The sequence below is a fragment of the Schistocerca americana genome, chromosome 3 (genome assembly GCF_021461395.2).
Source record: "Schistocerca americana isolate TAMUIC-IGC-003095 chromosome 3, iqSchAmer2.1, whole genome shotgun sequence".
Taxonomy (NCBI): Eukaryota; Metazoa; Arthropoda; class Insecta; order Orthoptera; family Acrididae; genus Schistocerca; species Schistocerca americana.
Genome location: NC_060121.1, coordinates 549,031,523 through 549,051,329, shown reverse-complemented (window position 1 = coordinate 549,051,329; position 19,807 = coordinate 549,031,523). Strand labels below are relative to the sequence as shown.

Below are 19,807 nucleotides of genomic sequence, written 5' to 3'. Positions count from 1 at the left end.
ACAACGTTAACTGCACGTATGTGGCACAATAAAAGGTGTCCGCTGGGTCCGTTGTTCGGTTTCGTCACAAATAGGATTTGTCCGGAACACTTCATGTAGACTTTCTTATTTTTTCATTTCTGCCAACGCCAGTGGCCTAACAGTTGTAGTGTCAACAGTGCACGGTGAAGCCAAACGTTGCAGTTTCTGTTGGTATCGTCGAGCGCCGATTACGTCAGCATTTCCCTCACATGTCTCCGCACAGCGCAAAGACCGATCTTGTCATTTACTTTTTTGTTCGGCATTTTCAGCAATTGCTTTTGAAGAACGCCGATGTGAACAAGTAGGACACTGGATGCGCTAAAATCTGTTCTTAACGCCATTGGTGTGCTATTTCTTCACCTCGGAAACCTTGTTATTCCATTGACACCGCCAACCCACAGTGCAGTCGGACTACTTCTTTTGCGCCACATATACTTGCTTCAAGCAGTCAAAGTGAAAGCCTGGACATGATGAAAGCTAAAAAGTAGTAAGAATCCTTCACACACTCGATATTGGCATTTCGATATCGATAGATCGGGGGAAAAACGTCGCCGATGTATGTCCATCATTTTGGAAAAATATCGAGATGTCGATATATCGACATTTTATCAACAGCGCTAGTACTCACCCGCCACGACGTGTTCTGCTCCCAGCTATAGATGACGAGTCCGTAGCCCAACTCGTCAGAAGCGTACATGAAGGTGTCGTCGCAGCTGGCGCCGATGTCGACTGCGATGTTGGCGATGAAGGTGTCGCTGTTGGTGTCGTCGGGGCGCAGCTGGTAGCGCCTGAGGCGCCTGTTGGTGTGCAGGTCGTACACGTTGATGGAGTATGGGCACACGTTCTCCGTGGTATTGTCGTACCCCACGGTGCCCACGTCCAACACCCACAGCCGGTCACAGGCATCAGCCTGTGTAAAACAGTAAGCTAATTTTGCGATTTTCAAGTTTCAAGACAGCAACCACACAAAGAATTGCAGATTAGTACTAAACCAAGTATTATTTTGTTTAGTATAACACTAGCAGATCTAGGGTAAGGTAAGTAAATTATAACAATAATGATAACAATAATAATAAAATTAATTATAAAAAGAAGATCAACAGTTTATGGACACATCCACAGACTCCCAGTAACAAAACTTTTCCACAAACACTTAAACGGAAGAGCTCGTGACGTTTACAACAAAAAATGTCTCTGCACTCCTACGAAATTCGGGAACTTCAACACGATTGTCAAACCAGATGCCCAGTACGCCAGCGAAGCTCTTACACCTCACTTAAAAGGCGACGTCTGAAACTCCCTGACAGAGGAACGCAAAATTGTGAGAAAGATTCTCGGCCCAATCAGTGCGGAAGGTGCCTACAGATAAAAATTCTAGAAGACAACAGAACTTCAGAGAAAGAACATTAAAATTTTATGGGCATGTCCACAGATTCCCAGCAACAATACTTAGCAAAAACAAGCGAAACTGTACCCTTGATTCAAAAAGTAAAAAATAAATAAATAAATAAAAATCTAAAAATAGCCCTCGGAAATTACTCGGAAGTTTTTTATAGAAATACATACAGACAAAACATTGACACATGGGAAATGCAGTCAGAGTACCAAACTGTGAGGAGCTAAGAGGACTGAATAAAGAAAGAGAGTGCATGGAGAAAAAAAATGAGAGCTTCATGGAAACAAAAAAAAATCCTCTGCCAGTGACGTCACGGATGCGGTATGGAGGGCATAAGGTTAGCGCACTGGTGTCCTGGCCGTTGCCAGTTTTCGTAATCGGGAGCCGCAGCCTCTCGGTCAAGTGGCTTCTCAATTGGCATCACGAGGTTGAATGCATCCCAGTCTAGTCCTACCAAGAAAAATCCCCTGGCAGTACGAGGATCGAACCTGGATCCTCCGCCTGGCAGCCGTGCCGACCACTCAGCTACCGAGGCAGACAGTAATAAATGATAATAATAATATCTGTTACTTGGTAAGATCACAGGACTACGTGAAAACAGAGAATCTAAGAACACAAATAAACCGACGCTTTGTCATGACCTAAAATCACAAAGACTATAACCGGGAGCTATGGACAGAGAATTAAAACAAATACTTTCCTTTTTACGACAATACCATTTAAAGGAATTATTCAAAAACTTGAAAATATTATTTTCGAAATTTAAATTTGAAGTTTGATGTTAGTTAGTACTGAAGTGCTTTCTATAACAGACGCCATGACTCTGTTGTAAGTACCAACCTACTGCAAATCATGCACTACATTATGGGTAACAACACATTCAAGTTGTGAAGGTATCCGGTATAAAATATGGGATGCGGCAGATTATCTGTAACTGCTGCAGCAATGCAGTTATGACTCAGACACGGAAGAGGAGGAGTGGTTGACAAAGAATTGAGACACGGTTGTTCACTATCCTCTATCTTCATTAATTTGTACTTTAGGCAAGATCCGAAGGAAACAATGAAAAACTTTGGGATGGTAATTAAAGTTCACGGAGAGAAGAAATAAAACCTTCGAGGTTTGCCGATGACATTGTAATTTTGTGAGAGAATACAAAGGACTTGGATGGGCAATCGCACGGAATGGGAGTTGACTTGAAACTAGGTTGGAAGATGGACATCAGCAACAGTAAAACAAAAATAATGGAATGCAGTCTAAACAAACCTGGTGATGAAGAGAGAAATAGCTTAGGTAACGATACACTTAAAGCAATAGGTGAGATCCCGTTTTTTCCACAGCAAAAATGTGAGGTTCACCGAAGTAGAGGGGATGTAAAATACGACTGGCAATAGCAAGAAAAAAAGTTTTTTTGAAAAGCTAGATTTGTTAAAAACGAATATAAATGTTAGAAAGTCTTTTTAGAAAGTCCTTTTACAGAGTATAGCTTTATACGGAACTGTAACGTGGGCGATAAACAGATCAGAACTTTTGAAGCGTAGTGCTATAACAGAATGCTGATAATTAGTTGGGTGGATCTGACAACTAATGAAATAAAATGGAATGGCTGAGAAAACAATTTCATGGTACAACCTGACTAAAAAAGGGGATCGGTCGCTAAGATACTTCATTAGGCAGCAAAGAATAGTCAGTTTGGTAACGGATCTGTAATTGTTGAGTGAGTCCATGGGCTGAATACTGGATTGCAAAAAGTAGCTTCTAATGGATGCAGTTTGCAGAAATTATGCACACATGAAGAGATCTGCACTGGATAGATCAGTAGAATGTCCACAACAACAACAACAACAACGAAGGAAACCACTACTATTCATTTCGATTGCATGTTGTTGTTGTGGTCTTCATCTATAACTAACCTACATCTACATGGTTTCTCTGCAATGGACAGTTAAGTGCCTGGCAAAGGGTTCATCGAACCATTTTCATACTAATTCTCTACCATTCCACTCTCGAATGTAGCATGGGAAAAAGGAACACCTAAATCTTTCCGTTCGAGCTCTGATTTCTCTTATTTTATTTGTTGTTGTTGTGGTCTTCAGTCCTGAGACTGGTTTGATGCAGCTCTCCATGCTACTCTATCCTGTACAAGCCTCTTCATCTCCCAGTACCTACCGCAACCTACATTATTCTGAATCTGCTTAATGTATTCATCTCTTGGTCTCCCTCTACGATTTTTACCCTCCACGCTGCCCACCAATACTAAATTGGTGATCCCTTGATGCCCCAGAACATGTCCTACCAACCGATCCCTTCTTAGTCAAGTTGTGCCACAAACTTCTCTTCTCCCCAATCCTATTCCATACTTCCTCATAAGTTATGTGATCTACCCATCTAATCTTCAGCATTCTTCTGTAGCATCACATTTCAAAAGCTTATATTCTCTTCTTGTCCAAGCTATTTATCGTCCATGTTTCACTTCCATACATGGCTACACTCCATACAAATACTTTCAGAAATGACTTCCTGACACTTAAATCTATACTCGATGTTAACAAATTTCTCTTCTTCAGAAACGCTTCCTTGCCATTGCCAGTCTACATTTCATATCCTCTCTACTTCGACCATCATCAGTTATTATGCTACCCAAATAGCAAAACTCCTTTACTACTTTAAGTGTCTCATTTCCTAATCTAATTCCCTCAGCATCGCCCTACTTAATTCGACTACATTCCATTATCCTCGTTTTGCTTTTGTTGATGTTCATCTTATATACTCCTTTCAAGACACTATCCATTCCGTTCAATTGCTCTTCCAAGTCCTTTGCTGTCTCTGACAAAATTACAATGTCACCGGTGAACCTCAAAGTTTTTATTTCTTCTCCATGGATTTTAATACCTACTCCGAATTTTTCTTTTGTTTCCTTCACTGCTTACTCAATATACAGATTGAATAACCTCGGGGATAGGCTACACCCCTGTCTCACTCCCTTCCCAACCAATGCTTCCCTTTAATGTCCCTCGATTCTTACAACTGCCATCTGGTTTCTGTACAAATTGTAAATAGCCTTTCGCTCCCTGTATTTTACCCCTGCCACCTTCAGAATTTGAAAGAGAGTATTCCAGTCGACATTGTCAAAAGCTTTCTCTAAGTCTACAAATGCTAGAAACGTAGGTTTCCCTTCCTTGATCTAGCTTCTGAGATGAGTCGTAGGGTCAGTATTGCCTCACGTTTTCCAACATTTCTACGGAATCCAAACTGATCTTCCCCGAGGACGGCTTCTACTAGTTTTTCCATTCGTCTGTAAAGAATTCGCGTTAGTATTTTGCAACTGTGACTTATTAAACTGATAGTTCGGTAATTTTCACATCTGTAAACACCTGCTTTCTTTGGGATTGGAATTATTATATTCTTCTTGAAGCCTGAGGGTATTTCGCCTGTCTCATACATCTTGCTCACCAGATGGTAGAGTTTTGTCAGGACTGGCTCTCCCAAGGCCGTTAGTAGTTCTAATGGAATGTTGTCTACTCCGGGGGCCTTGTTTCGACTCACGTCTTTCAGTGCTCTGTCAAACTCTTCACGCAGTATCGTATCTCCGATTTCATCTTCATCTACATCCTCTTCCATTTCCATAATCTTGTCCTCAAGTACATCGCCCTTGTATATACCTTCTATATACTCCTTCCACCTTTCTGCTTTCCCTTCTTTGCTTAGAACTGGGTTTCCATCTGAGCTCTTGATGTTCATGCAAGTGGTTCTCTTATCTCCAAAGGTCTCTTTAATTTTCCTGTAGGCAGTATCTATCTTACCCCTAGTAAGATAAGCCTCTACATCTTTACATTTGTCCTCTAGCCATCCCTGCTTAGCCATTTTGCACTTCCTGTCGATTTCATTTTTGAGACGTTTGTATTCCTTTTTGCTTGCTTCATTTACTGCATTTTTATATTTTCTGCTTTCATCAATTAAATTCAATATATCTTCTGTTACCCAAGGATTTCTACTAGCCCTCGTCTTTTTACCTACTTGGTGCTCTGCTGCCTTCACTACTTCATCCCTCAAAGCTACCCATTCTTCTTCTACTGTATTTCTTTCCCCCATTCCTGTCAATTGTTCCCTTATGCTCTCCCTGAAACTCTGTACAACTTCTGGTTCTTTCAGTTTATCCAATTCCCATCTTCTTAAATTCCCACCTTTTTGCAGTTTCTTCAGTTTTAATCTACAGGTCATAACCAATAGATTGTGGCCAGAGTCCACATCTGCCCCTGGAAATGTCTTACAATATAAACCTGGTTCCTAAATCTCTGTCTTACCATTATATAATCTATCTGATACCTTTTAGTATCTCCAGGTTTCTTCCATGCATGCAGCCTTCCTTTATGATTCTTGAACCAAGTGTTAGCTACGATTAAGTTGTGCTCTGTGCAAAATTCTACCAGGCGGCTTCCTCTTTCATTTCTTAGCCCCAATCCATATTCACCTACTACGTTTCCTTCTCTCCCTTTTCCTACTACCGAATTCCAGTCACCCATGACTATTAAATTTTTCGTCCCCCTTCACTATCTGAATAATTTCTTTTATTTCATCATACATTTCTTCAATTTCTTCGTCATCTGCAGAGCTAATTGGCATATAAACTTGTACTACTGTAGTAGGCGTGTGCTTCGTATCTATCTTGGCCACAATAATGCGTTCACTATGCTGTTTGTAGTAGCTTACCCGCATTCCTATTTTCCTATTCATTATTAAACCTACTCCTGCATTACCCGTATTTGATTTTGTGTTTATAACCCTGTAGTCACCTGAACAGAAGTCTTGTTCCTCCTGCCACTGAACTTCACTAATTCCCACTATATCTTACTTTAACCTATCCATTTCCCTTTTTAAATTTTCTAACCTACCTGCCCGATTAAGGGATCTGACATTCCACGCTCCGATCCGTAGAATGCCAGTTTTCTTTCTCCTGATAACGACATCCTCTTGAGTAGTCCCCGCCCGGAGATCCGAATGGGGGACTATTTTACCTCCGGAATATTTTACCCAAGAGGACGCCATCATCATTTAACCATACAGTAAAGCTGCATGCCCTCGGGAAAAATTACGGCCGTAGTTTCCCCTTGCTTTCAGCCGTTCGCAGTACCCGCACAGCAAGGTCGTTTTGGTTAGTGTTACAAGGCCAGATCAGTCAATCATTCAGACTGTTGCCCCTGCAACTACTGAACAGGCTGGTGCCCCTCTTCAGGAACCACACGTTTGTCTGGCCTCTCAACAGGTACCCCTCCGTTGTGGTTGCACCTACGGTACGGCTATCTGTATCGCTGAGGCACGCAAGCCTCCCCACCAACGGCAAGGTCCGTGGTCCATGGGGAGGCTTATTTTATTATTATGATCATTTCTCCTACTTAGGTGGGTGTCAACACAATATTTTCGCATTCGGAAGAGAAAGTTGGTGATTGAAATTTCGTAAATAGATCTCGCCGCAAAGAAAACCGCCCTTGTTTCTGAGACTGCCCAGACGGAAGATTTATCTAATGCAGGCGACCATGATAGTCTGTCCTATACAAGTAGATTCATCAAACTACACCCACTTGAACCTTCTTACTTCAGCCAAGTTTGGGTCTGTCTCTACAGTTCCAGCCCTCTACCCCTTACTTCCCTCCATTTTACAATTAACTATTCTTTGGTGTCTAGAACGTGTTCCACAAACCTATCCATCCTTGTTGTCAAGGCGTGTCACAAAGCTCTTTGTACTGTAGAAACGACGCTTTTCAGAAATTATATTTCTTTTTCATACGAAAGCGTTATTTCTGAAAAGCACCAGTTCACCAATGTTCCAATGGGATCCGTTTGTCACGCGAGACCAGTGTAAACAGAGAGTAAATTGAACGCTGGAATTCCGTCAAGGGAACCCAAGTGAAGGGCCTTTTTTAAGACACTGTTGGCGCCCATGGTACTTGCTGCAGTGAAAACACCACAAAGCTGCAGTTTGGGTTTCCCTTTGCCCTGTAAACATTGAGAACCGCGACGTGAAGTGCCTGATGAGTCACAGGGAGGGCGTGTAAGTGTGTACGTACCTTGATTCGGTAGACGGTGGTGAGGCCGTTGCAGTTGCCCTCTCGGTTGGTCTCCCAGTCGGGATACGGGATCAGCTGCGGGGAGTCGGGCGACGCCGTCGACAGAGGGATGTAGTTGAGCGTCGCCGGAATTCCTGCACATAACCACAAGCAAGCACGTTGACAAACCATGTCTCTCCTGAGAATCGTCAGGCTCATTTTCTCCAGTGCTCCGTCAGACATTTGTAATTTCATGTTTGCAGTGCGAAGATAGCGTCAGCCTAAATAAATTCTGCTCATCACTTCTTTCATGAGACGTCCAGCGTCGACAGAAAGTGTGGGTTTGCTTTCTACTGCTAACAAAATTATTTTTAAAGCGGGATTTTACGTGCCCACTTAATAAAGCGGTCTAGATTAGTGTAGTGCGATATTCGTCTTAGGAACACGTATTAACAAGGACAATGACAGGGGCTGAGTAGCGTTGCTCTGTGGAGGTAGCGAACAGCGCAGGGTAGGGCGGCACATCAGACAGTGCAAGCGCCTCGTGTTTTGCTATCATTACTAATACATATTGCTAAACCGAAATCGCTCTAGACTAATTTGGGACCGCTCTGTCAAATCGGCACGCGAAATCTCATTTTAAAATAATTTTGTTGTAATAGGAAACAAACCGACGTTTTCCGCCGACACTGGGCATCGCGTGAAAGATGTGATGAGCAGTATGAAGTCTGCTGCGATTCCAGCCATACAGTGCAAAGCCGAAAATGCAAATATCTGCCTAAACTTCATAAACATTTCCTGAAATATTTAAGATATCATAATTCTGTTTACACCCAAATGAATTGTGAAAAAGTCTTCACGAAAAGATGTATGACTCTTATCATAGCCACATTCATTACAAAGGTATCGGTAGCAACTTCACTTTCCCACACAAACAATAATAATTTCCGCTGCTTGCTTCGTGCTTCAAAAAGAAGCAAATTCTGTAATATTTTCAGAGACATTGCAATACTTATAACTTAACGTTTATCTGTTTTGAACACGAAACCGATTGCTGTGCTGTGCGGAAGTTAGTGATTTCACACCCAAATAAGGCAATAAATCACGTTGGATAAGGAGGACGGAGTGTGTTGCTCCTCCACGTTAACGGTACACAAAGGGCGCAGAGGAACTGTACATTCATTCTCTCTGTGTCGTTCATGTGAGTTGAGTGGTGAATAGTTCGTAAAAGTAAATGTCTTTCACAAACCAAGAGAAACTAGACTGATTACATCATTACGAATACAAATGAACCCGAAGGGAACTTTTGAGTTGTACGCGCAAAGGTATCCAACAAGAGTGACAAGTCAGCGAATTTGCAAATAACTGTTATTGGAAGAGCACTGGAATACTACGCAGTGGATAAAAAAAAGCTGTTACAGCATGATGCAGTTCCTAACCTTCATTAAAGCTTTGAACACCACCTACAGATATTTCTGAATTAGAGATCATTGCTATCTTAGAGAGAGAGAGAGAGAGAGAGAGAGAGAGAGAGAGAGAGAGAGAAACACCGATATAACTGCATTTGATTATCGGTCAGATAGTGGGTGCCCGACACATGAACATTCCATTTCCCTTGTCGTGCAGTCACTGGGGTGTATACGTGACGGCTTGTCAAGAGAGTGTCTCAGTGTGTGGAAATCCGCTACCAGTCAACTGCCGCGGTTGACAGTTTACAGTTACCAGGGACCACATCTGAATATCGCTGGTTGCACCCAGAGCTGAGCAACAGTGAGTGGAGACCACCGATACCATCTGGGGCCGCACACTCCCTATGAGGTACAGAAGGCACTGTTCCACACTGGTGTCTCTGGTCACGGCACGTCCAGGGCACACAGAATAACATGGACACAGATACACAGCCGCCGATAACTGAGGCCGTGTTTTAATGGTAATATACCGTAGATCCCTTGAACAAAAACCTGTCGCAGTAACTAGGAAGAAACATAGATCACACTTATCTACTACAAGCAAGGTAAAAGCGAGCCACAAAGCTAGCGTCCTATATTTTGACATCCACATCTTGTAGAATCTTACAACATATAGTGAGAGCACGCAATGAGGTATTTCGAAGAGAATAGCTTTTTCCGTGCCAACCAGCTTGGATTCCGAAACATTGCTCATGCGAAACCCAATACACACTTTCCTTACATGACATCCAGAGAGCCATGGATTAACGCAGTCAGACAGATGCAATATTACTTGACTCCCGAAAAGTATTTGACTGAACACCACATCTACGTTTGGTTTCGAAAATGTGGCTGTAAGGGTATTAAGTGAAATCTGTCACTAAGATTTCGCAGTAAAGACGAAGAAACATGTTATCCTGGAAGGAGAGTCTTTTCCAAATGTAGAAATAAATTCAGACGTACCCGTGGAGAACGTTTTTGGAAGCTTACTGTTCACGTTGTACATCAATAACCTGTCAGGCAGCCGGCCGGAGTGGCCGAGCGGTTCTAGGCGCTGCAGTCTGGAACCCAGCGACCGCTACGGTCGCAGGTTCGAATCCTGCCTCGGGCATGGATGTGTGTGATGTCCTTAGGTTAGTTAGGTTTAATTAGTTCTAAGTTCTAGGCGACTGATGACCTCAGAAGTTAAGTCGCATAGAGCTCAGAGCCATTTGAACCATTTGAACCTGTCAGGCAATATTAATGTTAGCCCAAAACTTTACTCAAATGATGTATGTAACGAAATATAGTCTGAGAAAAGCAGCACTAATATTTAGTCCAATTTTGATAAGATTTCAAAGTGGTGCAAAGACTGGCAACTCGCTTTCAATTACGGAAAGTTAAGACCGTACGAAGTAATATCCCATCACTACAGCACCGAAGAATCACAAATGGAATCCATCACAATGCTCATTTGATGCTAAAATACTCATTGTCCTTATTTGAAATATAATACGTATTTATTATGGAAAAAAGAATGAAAATGGCAAGAGAATTAAATCTCAAATATTTATGTTGACTTGCGGCAGTGAGTCGTGATCTTTGAATGAGAAAAAACGCTCAAAAAACGGAAATATGCATATTGGGAATAGGCAAGATTTTAGAAAGATATGTGAATCAGGGAACAGCCTGGATAGGAAGATTTGCAGCTGTAATGGAAATGAAAAGGACGTGGAAATGTAGGCAGGTGAATGGATAGCGAATTGGACAAGAAAATTATTTAGAGGTATGAAAAGACCGAGATGATGATTTCAAATTCGATGCAAGCTGGTTGACATTAGAAAACATGTACGAGTAATAGGAGTGAGTGTGGCTGAGTACGATGCATGGAGAAATATGAAGATGGCTTTTATTCAACAGTGAACAACAAAAGGTTGTAGATGATGATAACGCACCCTTGTTTCCAAGGGGTAACTTCTTAGCAAGTCAATTGCTACATATATTCGGTAGTAATAATTTGAAGGAATATGAAACGGAATGACTACACAGGCTCACTCGTACATGAAGCAGGTGGCAAACTTCGATTCGTTTTTAGGATATTTGGAAAATGCAGTCTGTCCGCAGAGATGATTACTCGGAGAATACTGGTGCGTCTCATCCTAGAATATTGCTTACATGTGCGGGGCTCATACCGGATAGCACTGTCTGTGGATACTGAACGTATACAATAAAGGGCAGTCCGTTAGTTCACAGGTCTGTTCGATTCGTGGCGTAGCATCTGGGAATTTCTGGTAAACCTGACCTGGCAGACGTTTGATGATATAGACACCATCTGTCCTGCGAAAGCTTACTTGGAAAGTTTCAGGAACCAGCATTAAGTGAGAAATCTAGGACCACACTACAGCCCCTACATCTGAATCCCACAGAAACCGCGAAGACAAAATTAAACCAATTACAGCGTTCACAGAAGCATTTAAGTCAGTGTGGACGCAGAAAGCCTGGAAAAGCTTTTCCCGGCCTGATGAATCGGGTGCGCTTTGGTACGAGACTGAGTCAGGATAAGAGTAGGTCTATAAACACATGAGGTGATGCATACCGCTCTAAAATGGGTGCCATGCTGCTAGCAACTAGAGTTATTCTCCTGTGCAGGTTATTTACACGCTTTTGTGTCTGCCATCGTCCTTCACCGACGAATGATACATGGGCCTACTGTGGCATCTTGGGCGTCTATGACACCTCGTTGGAGACCGCTGCCTTCAGGAAAAGCAAAGAACCACAGATCAGTCTCGGTTAGTTTCAGAGTGGTCTGCTAAACACTCCACCGTGATGAAGCTGCATGACTGGTCCTAAAGGTGAAGTGATTCTACTGGGTAGACTATCTGTCCAAAACTATCCGAACATCTTGTCGAGGACATTCATAAGAGATGTGTCCACCCTTCGCCATATGAAGGCTTCAACTCTGCTGGGGACACTTTCAATAAGGCTTCTGGAATTTTATGGTGGAATGGCAGCACCTTCTCCCTCAAGAGCCGAAACCGGAGAAAGTAGTGATATTGGACGCTGAGGTCTGGGGCGAAGTCGTCTTTTATCTCATCCCATAGGTCCTGCATTATATTCAGGTCGAGACTCTGGGCAGGTCAGTCCACAAACCATTGCCTTACAGATGCTGCTTTTTGACAGGGTGCGTTGTCACGCTGGTGTAGTCATCGTCTCCGAACTGCTCCTCTTCTGTACGCCGCATACAATGCTGCAAAATATGTTCATATCCCTCCGCGTTTACCGTTTTCTTAAGAGCAATAAGTGGTCAACTCTAACCATGAAAAACGTTCCCATAGCATAACACAATCTCCTCGTTATCTCATCGTTGGCACTATACATTTCCAGGAGTGTAATTGAGAGCATCACGTGGACAGGCAGCTACATCTGCACTTTCGCGTATTTGGACACCTGCAGTGTGTCTGAATAACAGGTACCGCTATTCAGAATAGCACTGGCTGTTAGCACGTTGTGAGTTAGCTGAGCCAGGCACCACATCGATCAACGCGTGAGCACTTCATTACTGACAGGTCATGGTAGCATCGAACCTGACATAACTGTACATTAAAAGTCACTATATGGTCAATCAATCTACTGGATGATACAAACGAGACAGACCATGTCGATGTCGTGATTTCAACAAGTCTTCTTATCTTTAATCGTACACATTAGTGTCAGTGAGCAATTCCTAATCTTACTCTCGTTGTGACATTAAACAACTACGACAAATAAAAAAAAAGGTACAGCAAGCCAGCTTATTACGACATTCCATCACTTGCAAAGGAGTTGCCTTTTGGAAACAAGCGTGCGTTATCATCATCTACAACCTTTTGCTGTTCACTGATGAATAAAGGCCATCTTCATATTTCTCCATACATTATACTCAGCGACACTCGTCCCTATCGCTCGTACAAGTTTTATAATGTCTCAATTTGAGATCATCATCTCGCTGTTTTCATATCTCTTAACAATTTTCTTGTCAAATTCGTTATCCATTCACCTGCCTACATTTCCACGTCTATTTCATTTACATTACAGGTGCAAGTCCCTGTCCAGGCTGTTCCCTGATTCACATATCTTTCTCAGTTCTTTGTTATTCCCAACATGGATATTTCCGTTTTCTGAAAGATCTTCTGACTGAAAGATCACGACTCACTGCCTCATGTCAGCATAAATATTTAAGATTTAATTCTTTTGCCGTTTTCATTCTTTTTTCCACACTAAATACAGCTACGCAGTACATTTCAAATTAGTAACAACGTGTATTTTAGTATCAAGTATTCAAGACTGCAGATATGTGACGATAGTCGCTTAGATCATGAGGCACTCTCGTGGAAACGCTGCAGTGTTCTTTTTCTACGTATCTTGCATTGCAGGGATTAGGCAGATGCCTTTTCCGATTCTACACTTCGTCCTACTGTACACTGAGATCCAAAAAATTACGGGAAAGCAGTATGCACATATACAGATGGCGGTAGTACCGCGTACACGAGGCATTAAAAGGCACTGCATTAGCGGAGCTGTTATTTATACTTGGGTGATTCATGTATAAATGTGTCCGACGTGATTATGGTACCAAGGCGGCAATTAATAGATTCTGGACGCGGAATGGTAGCTAAAGCTAGAAGCATTGGACATTCTGCTTAACAAATCATTAGGTTATTCAATATTTCGAGATCCACAGTGTCAAAAGCGTGCCGAGAATACCAAATTTCAGGCATTACCTCTCACCAACCGACAACGCAGTGGCCAACGGCCTTCACTTAATGACCTAGAGCAGCGGCGTTTGTGTAGAGTGGTCAGTGTTAACAGACAAGCAACACTGTGTGAAAGAACTGCAGAAATCGATTTGGGACGTACAACAAACGTATCCGTTAGGACAAAGCGGCATAATTTGGCGTTAATGGGCTATGGTAGCAGACGACCGACACGAGTGCCTTTGCTAACCGTACGACTTCGCCTGCAGCGCCTCTCTTGGGCTCCTGGGCATATCGGTTGGATCCTAGACGACTGTAAGATTGCGGCCTGGTCAGATAAGTCCTGATTTCAGTTGATAAGAACTGATGGTAGGGTTCGAGCGTGTCATTGACCCCACGAAGCCACGGGACCAAGTTTTCAACAAGGCGCTGTGCAGACTGGTGTGTCTACATAACGGTGTGGGCTAACATGGAATGGACTGGGTCCTCTGGTCCAACTGAATCGATAATTGATTGAAAATGGTTATGTTCGGCTACTTGGAGATCATTTGCAGCCATTCATGGGCTTCATGTTATGGACAATTCGAGCGAATGATTTGGCCAACCAGATCGACCTACTTGGGACATAATCGAGAAATCAGTTCGTGTTCAAAATCCCGCAACGGTACCATTTCCGCAGTAATAGACGGCTATAGTGGCAGCATGGTTCACTATTTCTGCAGCGTACTTCCAACGACTTGTTGAGTCAATGCCACGTCGAGTTACTCCACTATGCTGGGCAAAAGGAAGTGCACCACGATATTAGGAAGTATCCAGTGGCTTGTCACCCCAGTGCGTTTCTCCTGCAATTTTGTATTACGTAACGTCTCTAGTTTCCATAGTCGGTAATCATTCAGTCTCTCAATTTCTGAAGATGTTGCTGTATTTTATTATTTAAAGTACTTTTGTTCAGACATCGTGGGTCTACATTCCTGAATGGGTCCAATCAGGTGGAGCCAAACTTTCCTCAAAACTCCACTTCAGCACTAATTCAGTAATTAAAGAATTTATGAAAATCGTAAGCGTAAATCTAATAATTACATCGTTTCATCAACTGTAAATCTGAAACTCAACTTCAGACTTTTTGAGGCCATTTAAATTCTTCTGAGTCAGGGAAATGTAGCCACTGCAAACAAGAATGAAGATTAAGGTGAAGCGTCACGTAGGCCACGGGGTCATTAGAAACCGGACACAGGCTCGAATAATATCAGGCTGTATACGAATCGATGCGAAACTGCAGTGTACAACAGTAGCGGCCAGCGACATCAATATTCACCCTCAAAATGAACTGAAGAATGAGCCAAACGTTACTCTAGCGGCAGCGTTACTAGCTGCTGGCATGCCTTCCAAGTTTTCAAATTACAGGAAGGTTCAAATTATTTGGGTTATTTCGAACCCTAGACTGTACGCATAACCAAAAAATTCCAGCAATCCAAGATTAGCAGGCACTTCAGAGAGGGTGAAGTTCGTGTGGGCTTGCTCTTCCAAGTGCAGTGCATTGTCAGCTTTGTAAATTTATTTCGGGATAAAGCTGTTCAGTTCGATGTAACTGATGACTTCATTGCAAAAAAAAAAAAAAAAAAGACCAATTGCGTTTTTGTTAATGCTAAGTGTCTCGCCTTGAATGGTAGTTTCTTGAATCCCACAGCCTTGTTCAATGCGAGCGCTAAATTTTTCTTGAATATTGAGATCACCATGAAATTATCTTGCTTTCTCCATCAACGTTGGGTCTAATACGGGAACTCCTTCCGCTCTGTTCTACTGTAATCACAAGTGCAGTGCTTCATCTCGTTTCGCGCAATATTCAGTTTTAAGACACTTAAACTGTGATGGTTAGATTTGGCTATCAGCTTTGGTTACAAAATTTAACACCTTTCCTTTATTTTCTCTTAGGGCCTAACTATTTGTAGGTCTGTCCCAAACTCCAGAGAAAATTCTACTGCAGATTTTCCTTTTCCCAACTTATTTTAATTTCTTTTAGATCGGTAGAAAACACGCTTATGTTTCTCTTACCTTCCTGGTACGTATACGACCGCTACGGTCGCAGGTTCGAATCCTGCCTCGGGCATGGATGTGTGTGCTGTCCTTAGGTTAGTTAGGTTTAAGTAGTTCTAAGTTCTAGGGCACTGATGACCTCAGAAGTTAAGTCCCATATTGCTCAGAGCCATTTGAACCATTTGGTACGTATATACCATCCCTACGTTCACCAACAACAACAAATGTGATACGGGTGAAGACTCATTGTCAATGATTCATTTTAGCAGCTACGGTGTTACTGAGATCTATTGAAGGCTAGAAGAACTCGGACAATGCATTCCCCACTGTAGTGTTAAACAGTGTGTTTTCATTTCGAATAAAAAAGAAGTACGATTTCTAAAGTGAACCGACCCAGAAGAAAATCTGAATCATTCTCTTTAAGTACCGGTTTCAAGTGTACTGGAAATTATCAGCCTGTAGTCCCTATGGAAAGCTCTAGGAAAATTTATAGACAGGAAATCGGCAGCGACCCTGTTACAAGGACGGAGTCCCCGCGTTTACATGAAGAGTGGGAAACAATGGAAAAATATTTCAGGGATTTCCGACTGTGATTTTGGGGTCCGCGACATGTCTAAAACAGAAATAACATGGATAATAGTGTATTCTAAATGAAGATATTCATTCTAATTAGAACGCTTCACTTTTCACTGTTTATTTATTTAACTAACAGAAACAGGATAACCCGCCACAGAAAATCGTGAACTTACTGTACATGCAGTTACTTTTTTTCTCTGTGGGTGACCAGTTATACAGGAACCAAATGTACGGAAGGAGGTGTCTAGGCGCCCCTTTTCTTCTCAGCGCCCTAGGTTGCGCCCTAGGCCCACCTGGCATATGCACGAATCGTGCCATGTCTTGAAATGGCCTAAATTGCCTTTGGAAAGGCATGCAACACGTAACGTACGAGTGGCAGTCTCAGCTTATCCCCACCGCGGTGGCCAGTGAAAAAAGACGATGATTCGTCGAGCATTATTTTTCCTCGTAGAAGCAATTAAGCGACCACGGCTGGTGTCACCAGCACACAGATCAGAAGGTTTTGCAAGAGACCTGTTATGAGGTGGAGTGAAAGGATATAATGAGCTTCTGGGCGCAGGGCGACGCATGCCTACAGCGGTCAGTGGTTGCGTGTGCGGCCTCAGGCGGGCCTTACGTAAGCCTTTCAACGGGGCCTGCTGTCTCCCGCTCTACACTTCCCAGCTGGTCTGAATGACCGAGGTTTATTTGCATATTCCAGAAGAGGGGTCAAGGACTGGACTGGTTTGTGTCTGTTCAGGCTTCTCGCTTTTGTGTTCCTATTTTCTGAGAATATTGCTGTGAAATATTTTCGGTACTAGCGCCAAGTCTTACAAGCTGCGACATAGTCGCGAATAAAGAGAGTGCTCCATGTAGTACAGAATATGTTTCTTTAATTGTAATCTATGACCACAACTGTGATCATCACTGCATGTATTAAAAAAATCTCTAGCACTACCTCGTTTTGGATTACTTAGTTTTGCGGCCTTCTACGGACGGTTCTTCCCACTTGATGGCCTTGTTATAGGTTTGATTAGGTCAATGCAGTCGCTCTTGTTCAGTCATTCTTATCCGTGTGATACACAGAGTGTAATATACACTTTCAGGAAGATTTGATCCCGTTCCACACAAGCGACTTGTAATAAAATTACTTTCCTATGGAGTATCGTCTCAGTTGTGTGACTGGATCCGTAATTTCCTGTCAGAAAGGCCACAGCTCATAATAACTGATGGAAAGTCATCGAATAAAACGGAAGTGATATCTAGTGTTCTCCGAGGAATTGTTATAGGCCCTGTGCTGTGCTGTTCCTAGTCTCCATAAACGATTAGACACGCAATCTGAGCAGCCCTCTTAGATTGTTTGCAGATGGTGCTGTCATTTACAGTCTTGTAAAGTCATCATATTATCTAAACCAATTGCAAAATGGTTTACACAGGATATCTATATGGTGCAAAAAGTGACAATTGACTCTGAATAATGAAAAGTGTGAAGTCATCCTCGTGATTACTAAAAGGAAACCGTTAAATTTCCGTTACACGATAAATCACAAAAAGCTCAACCAAATACTTAGGGATTACAATTAGGAATAACTTAAATTGCAACGGTCACATAGATAATGATGTGGAGAAAACAAAGACTGTGATTTGTTGGCAGAACAATTAGGAAATGTAACAAGTGTACTAAAGAGACTGTTTACACTGTGCTGGAGTAGTGCTGCACGGTGTTGCATCCACATCAGATAGGATTGACGGAGGACAACGAGAAAGTTCAACGAAGGACACATCGCTTTGTGTTATCGGGAAATAGGGGAGACGGTGTCATGGATAATGATAAGTGAATTGGGGTGACAAATGAGTATCAGAATGTGAAAACATTTTGTTAACGCCAGCCTAAATAGCATCATAATAAAATAAGAGAAATGAGAGCTCGCACGGAAAGATATAAGTGTTCGTTGCTCCCACATGCCGTTCGAGAGTCGAACAGTAGAGAAGTAGCTTGGAGGTGGTTCGATGAATCCTCTGCCAGACACTTAATTGTGAGTTGCAGACTAATCATTTAGATGTAGATTTAGATACACTGATGATCCAAAACATGGCATTCACCTGCTTAATAGCGCGTTGGTCCACCTTAGGAATGCAGAACAGGAGCTATTCCGCGTGGCAACGATTGGACAAACCCTCTGTAGACCTCCGGAGGTATCTGTATGCGCACAGGTCACGCAGTTCTCGTAAATTACGGGCCGATGGTTTGTAGGAGCTGGCACCCGATAGCGGCCCAACTTCGTTCCGTTGGGTTCAGAACAAGCGAATGTGGTGGCCAAAACTCCCACGTGACATCATTATCACGTTTTTGAAACCATTGTGGCACTATTATGTCCTTATGACAAGGAAAGTTACCCTGCTGAAAGCCCTCATCGCAGTCGGGCATGAGGCGTTGCAGATGGTCAGCAACTATGTTCATTTAGCTACGACATTTTGACAATTTATACTTGTCTGCTAAATCGGAACTCTTAATTTAGAAGTATGCATTTCACTCACAGTACTCCTCAAATTAAGCTATCGACACACGACTGAAATAATGAGATATCGTGGCAACTCGTCTCTGGCTCCTCTCCACGGCTTAAAACTGCACCATGGCGTATATTACATCTGCATCTATATATAAATAGATACTCCGCAAGGCACCGAGCTGTGCGTGGCGGAGGGTACCCTGTACCACAACTAATCATTTCCTTTCTTGTTCCACTCGTAAACAGAACGAGGGATAAACGATTGTCTATATGCCTGCGTATGAGCCCCAATTTCTTGTAAACAATGTGATCAAAAGTATCCGGACACCACCAAAACCAAACGTTTTTCATATTAGGTCCATTGTACTGCCATCTACTGTCAGGTATTCCATACCAGCGACGTCAGTAGTCATTAAATATCGTGAGAGGGCAGAATGGGGTGCTCTGCGAAACTCATGGACTTCGAACGTGGTCTGGTGATTGGGTGTCACTTGCGTCATACGTCTGTACGCGAGATTTCCAAACTCCTAAACATCCTTAGGTCCACTATTTCCTATGTGATAGTGAAGTGTGAACGTGAAGGGACACGTACAGCACAAAAGAGTACAGGCCGACCTCGTCTGTTGACCGACAGAGCCCGCCGACACTTGAAGAGGGTCGTAATGTGTAATAGGCAGACATCTATCCAGACCATCACCCAGGAATTGCAAACTGCATCAGGATCCACTGCAAGTACTGTGACAGTTGTGCGGGAGACGAGGAAACTTAGATTTCATGGTCTAACGACTGCTCATAAGCCACACATTATGCCGGTAAATGCCAAACGACGCCTCGCTTGGTGTAAGGAGCGTAAACATTGGACGACTGAACAGTGGAAAAACGTGTGTGGAGTGACGGATCACGGTACACAATGTGGCGATCCGATGGCAGGGTGTGGGTATGGCGAATGCCCGGTGAAAGTCATCTACCAGTGTGTGTGGTTCCAACATAAAAATTCGGTGGTAGAGTTATGGTGTGGTCGTGTTTTTCATGGAGGGGGCTTGCATCCCTTGTTGTTTTGCGTGTCACAACTACAGTACAAGCCTAC

The 19,807-nt window shown here is 42.8% G+C and overlaps 1 protein-coding gene across 1 annotated transcript in view; it reads right to left on the bottom strand.

Annotated features, from left to right (window-relative positions):
- The window catches only part of LOC124606663 (protein yellow-like), a 118,555-nt gene that overhangs the window by 34,007 nt on the left and 64,741 nt on the right, over positions 1-19,807 (bottom strand). The window contains exons 3-4 of the mRNA XM_047138674.1: positions 7,483-7,616; positions 650-931 (exon numbers count right to left, since the gene is read on the bottom strand). Of these exons, the coding sequence (XP_046994630.1) occupies positions 650-931; positions 7,483-7,616 (416 nt within the window). The remainder of the gene's footprint in view (positions 1-649; positions 932-7,482; positions 7,617-19,807) is intronic.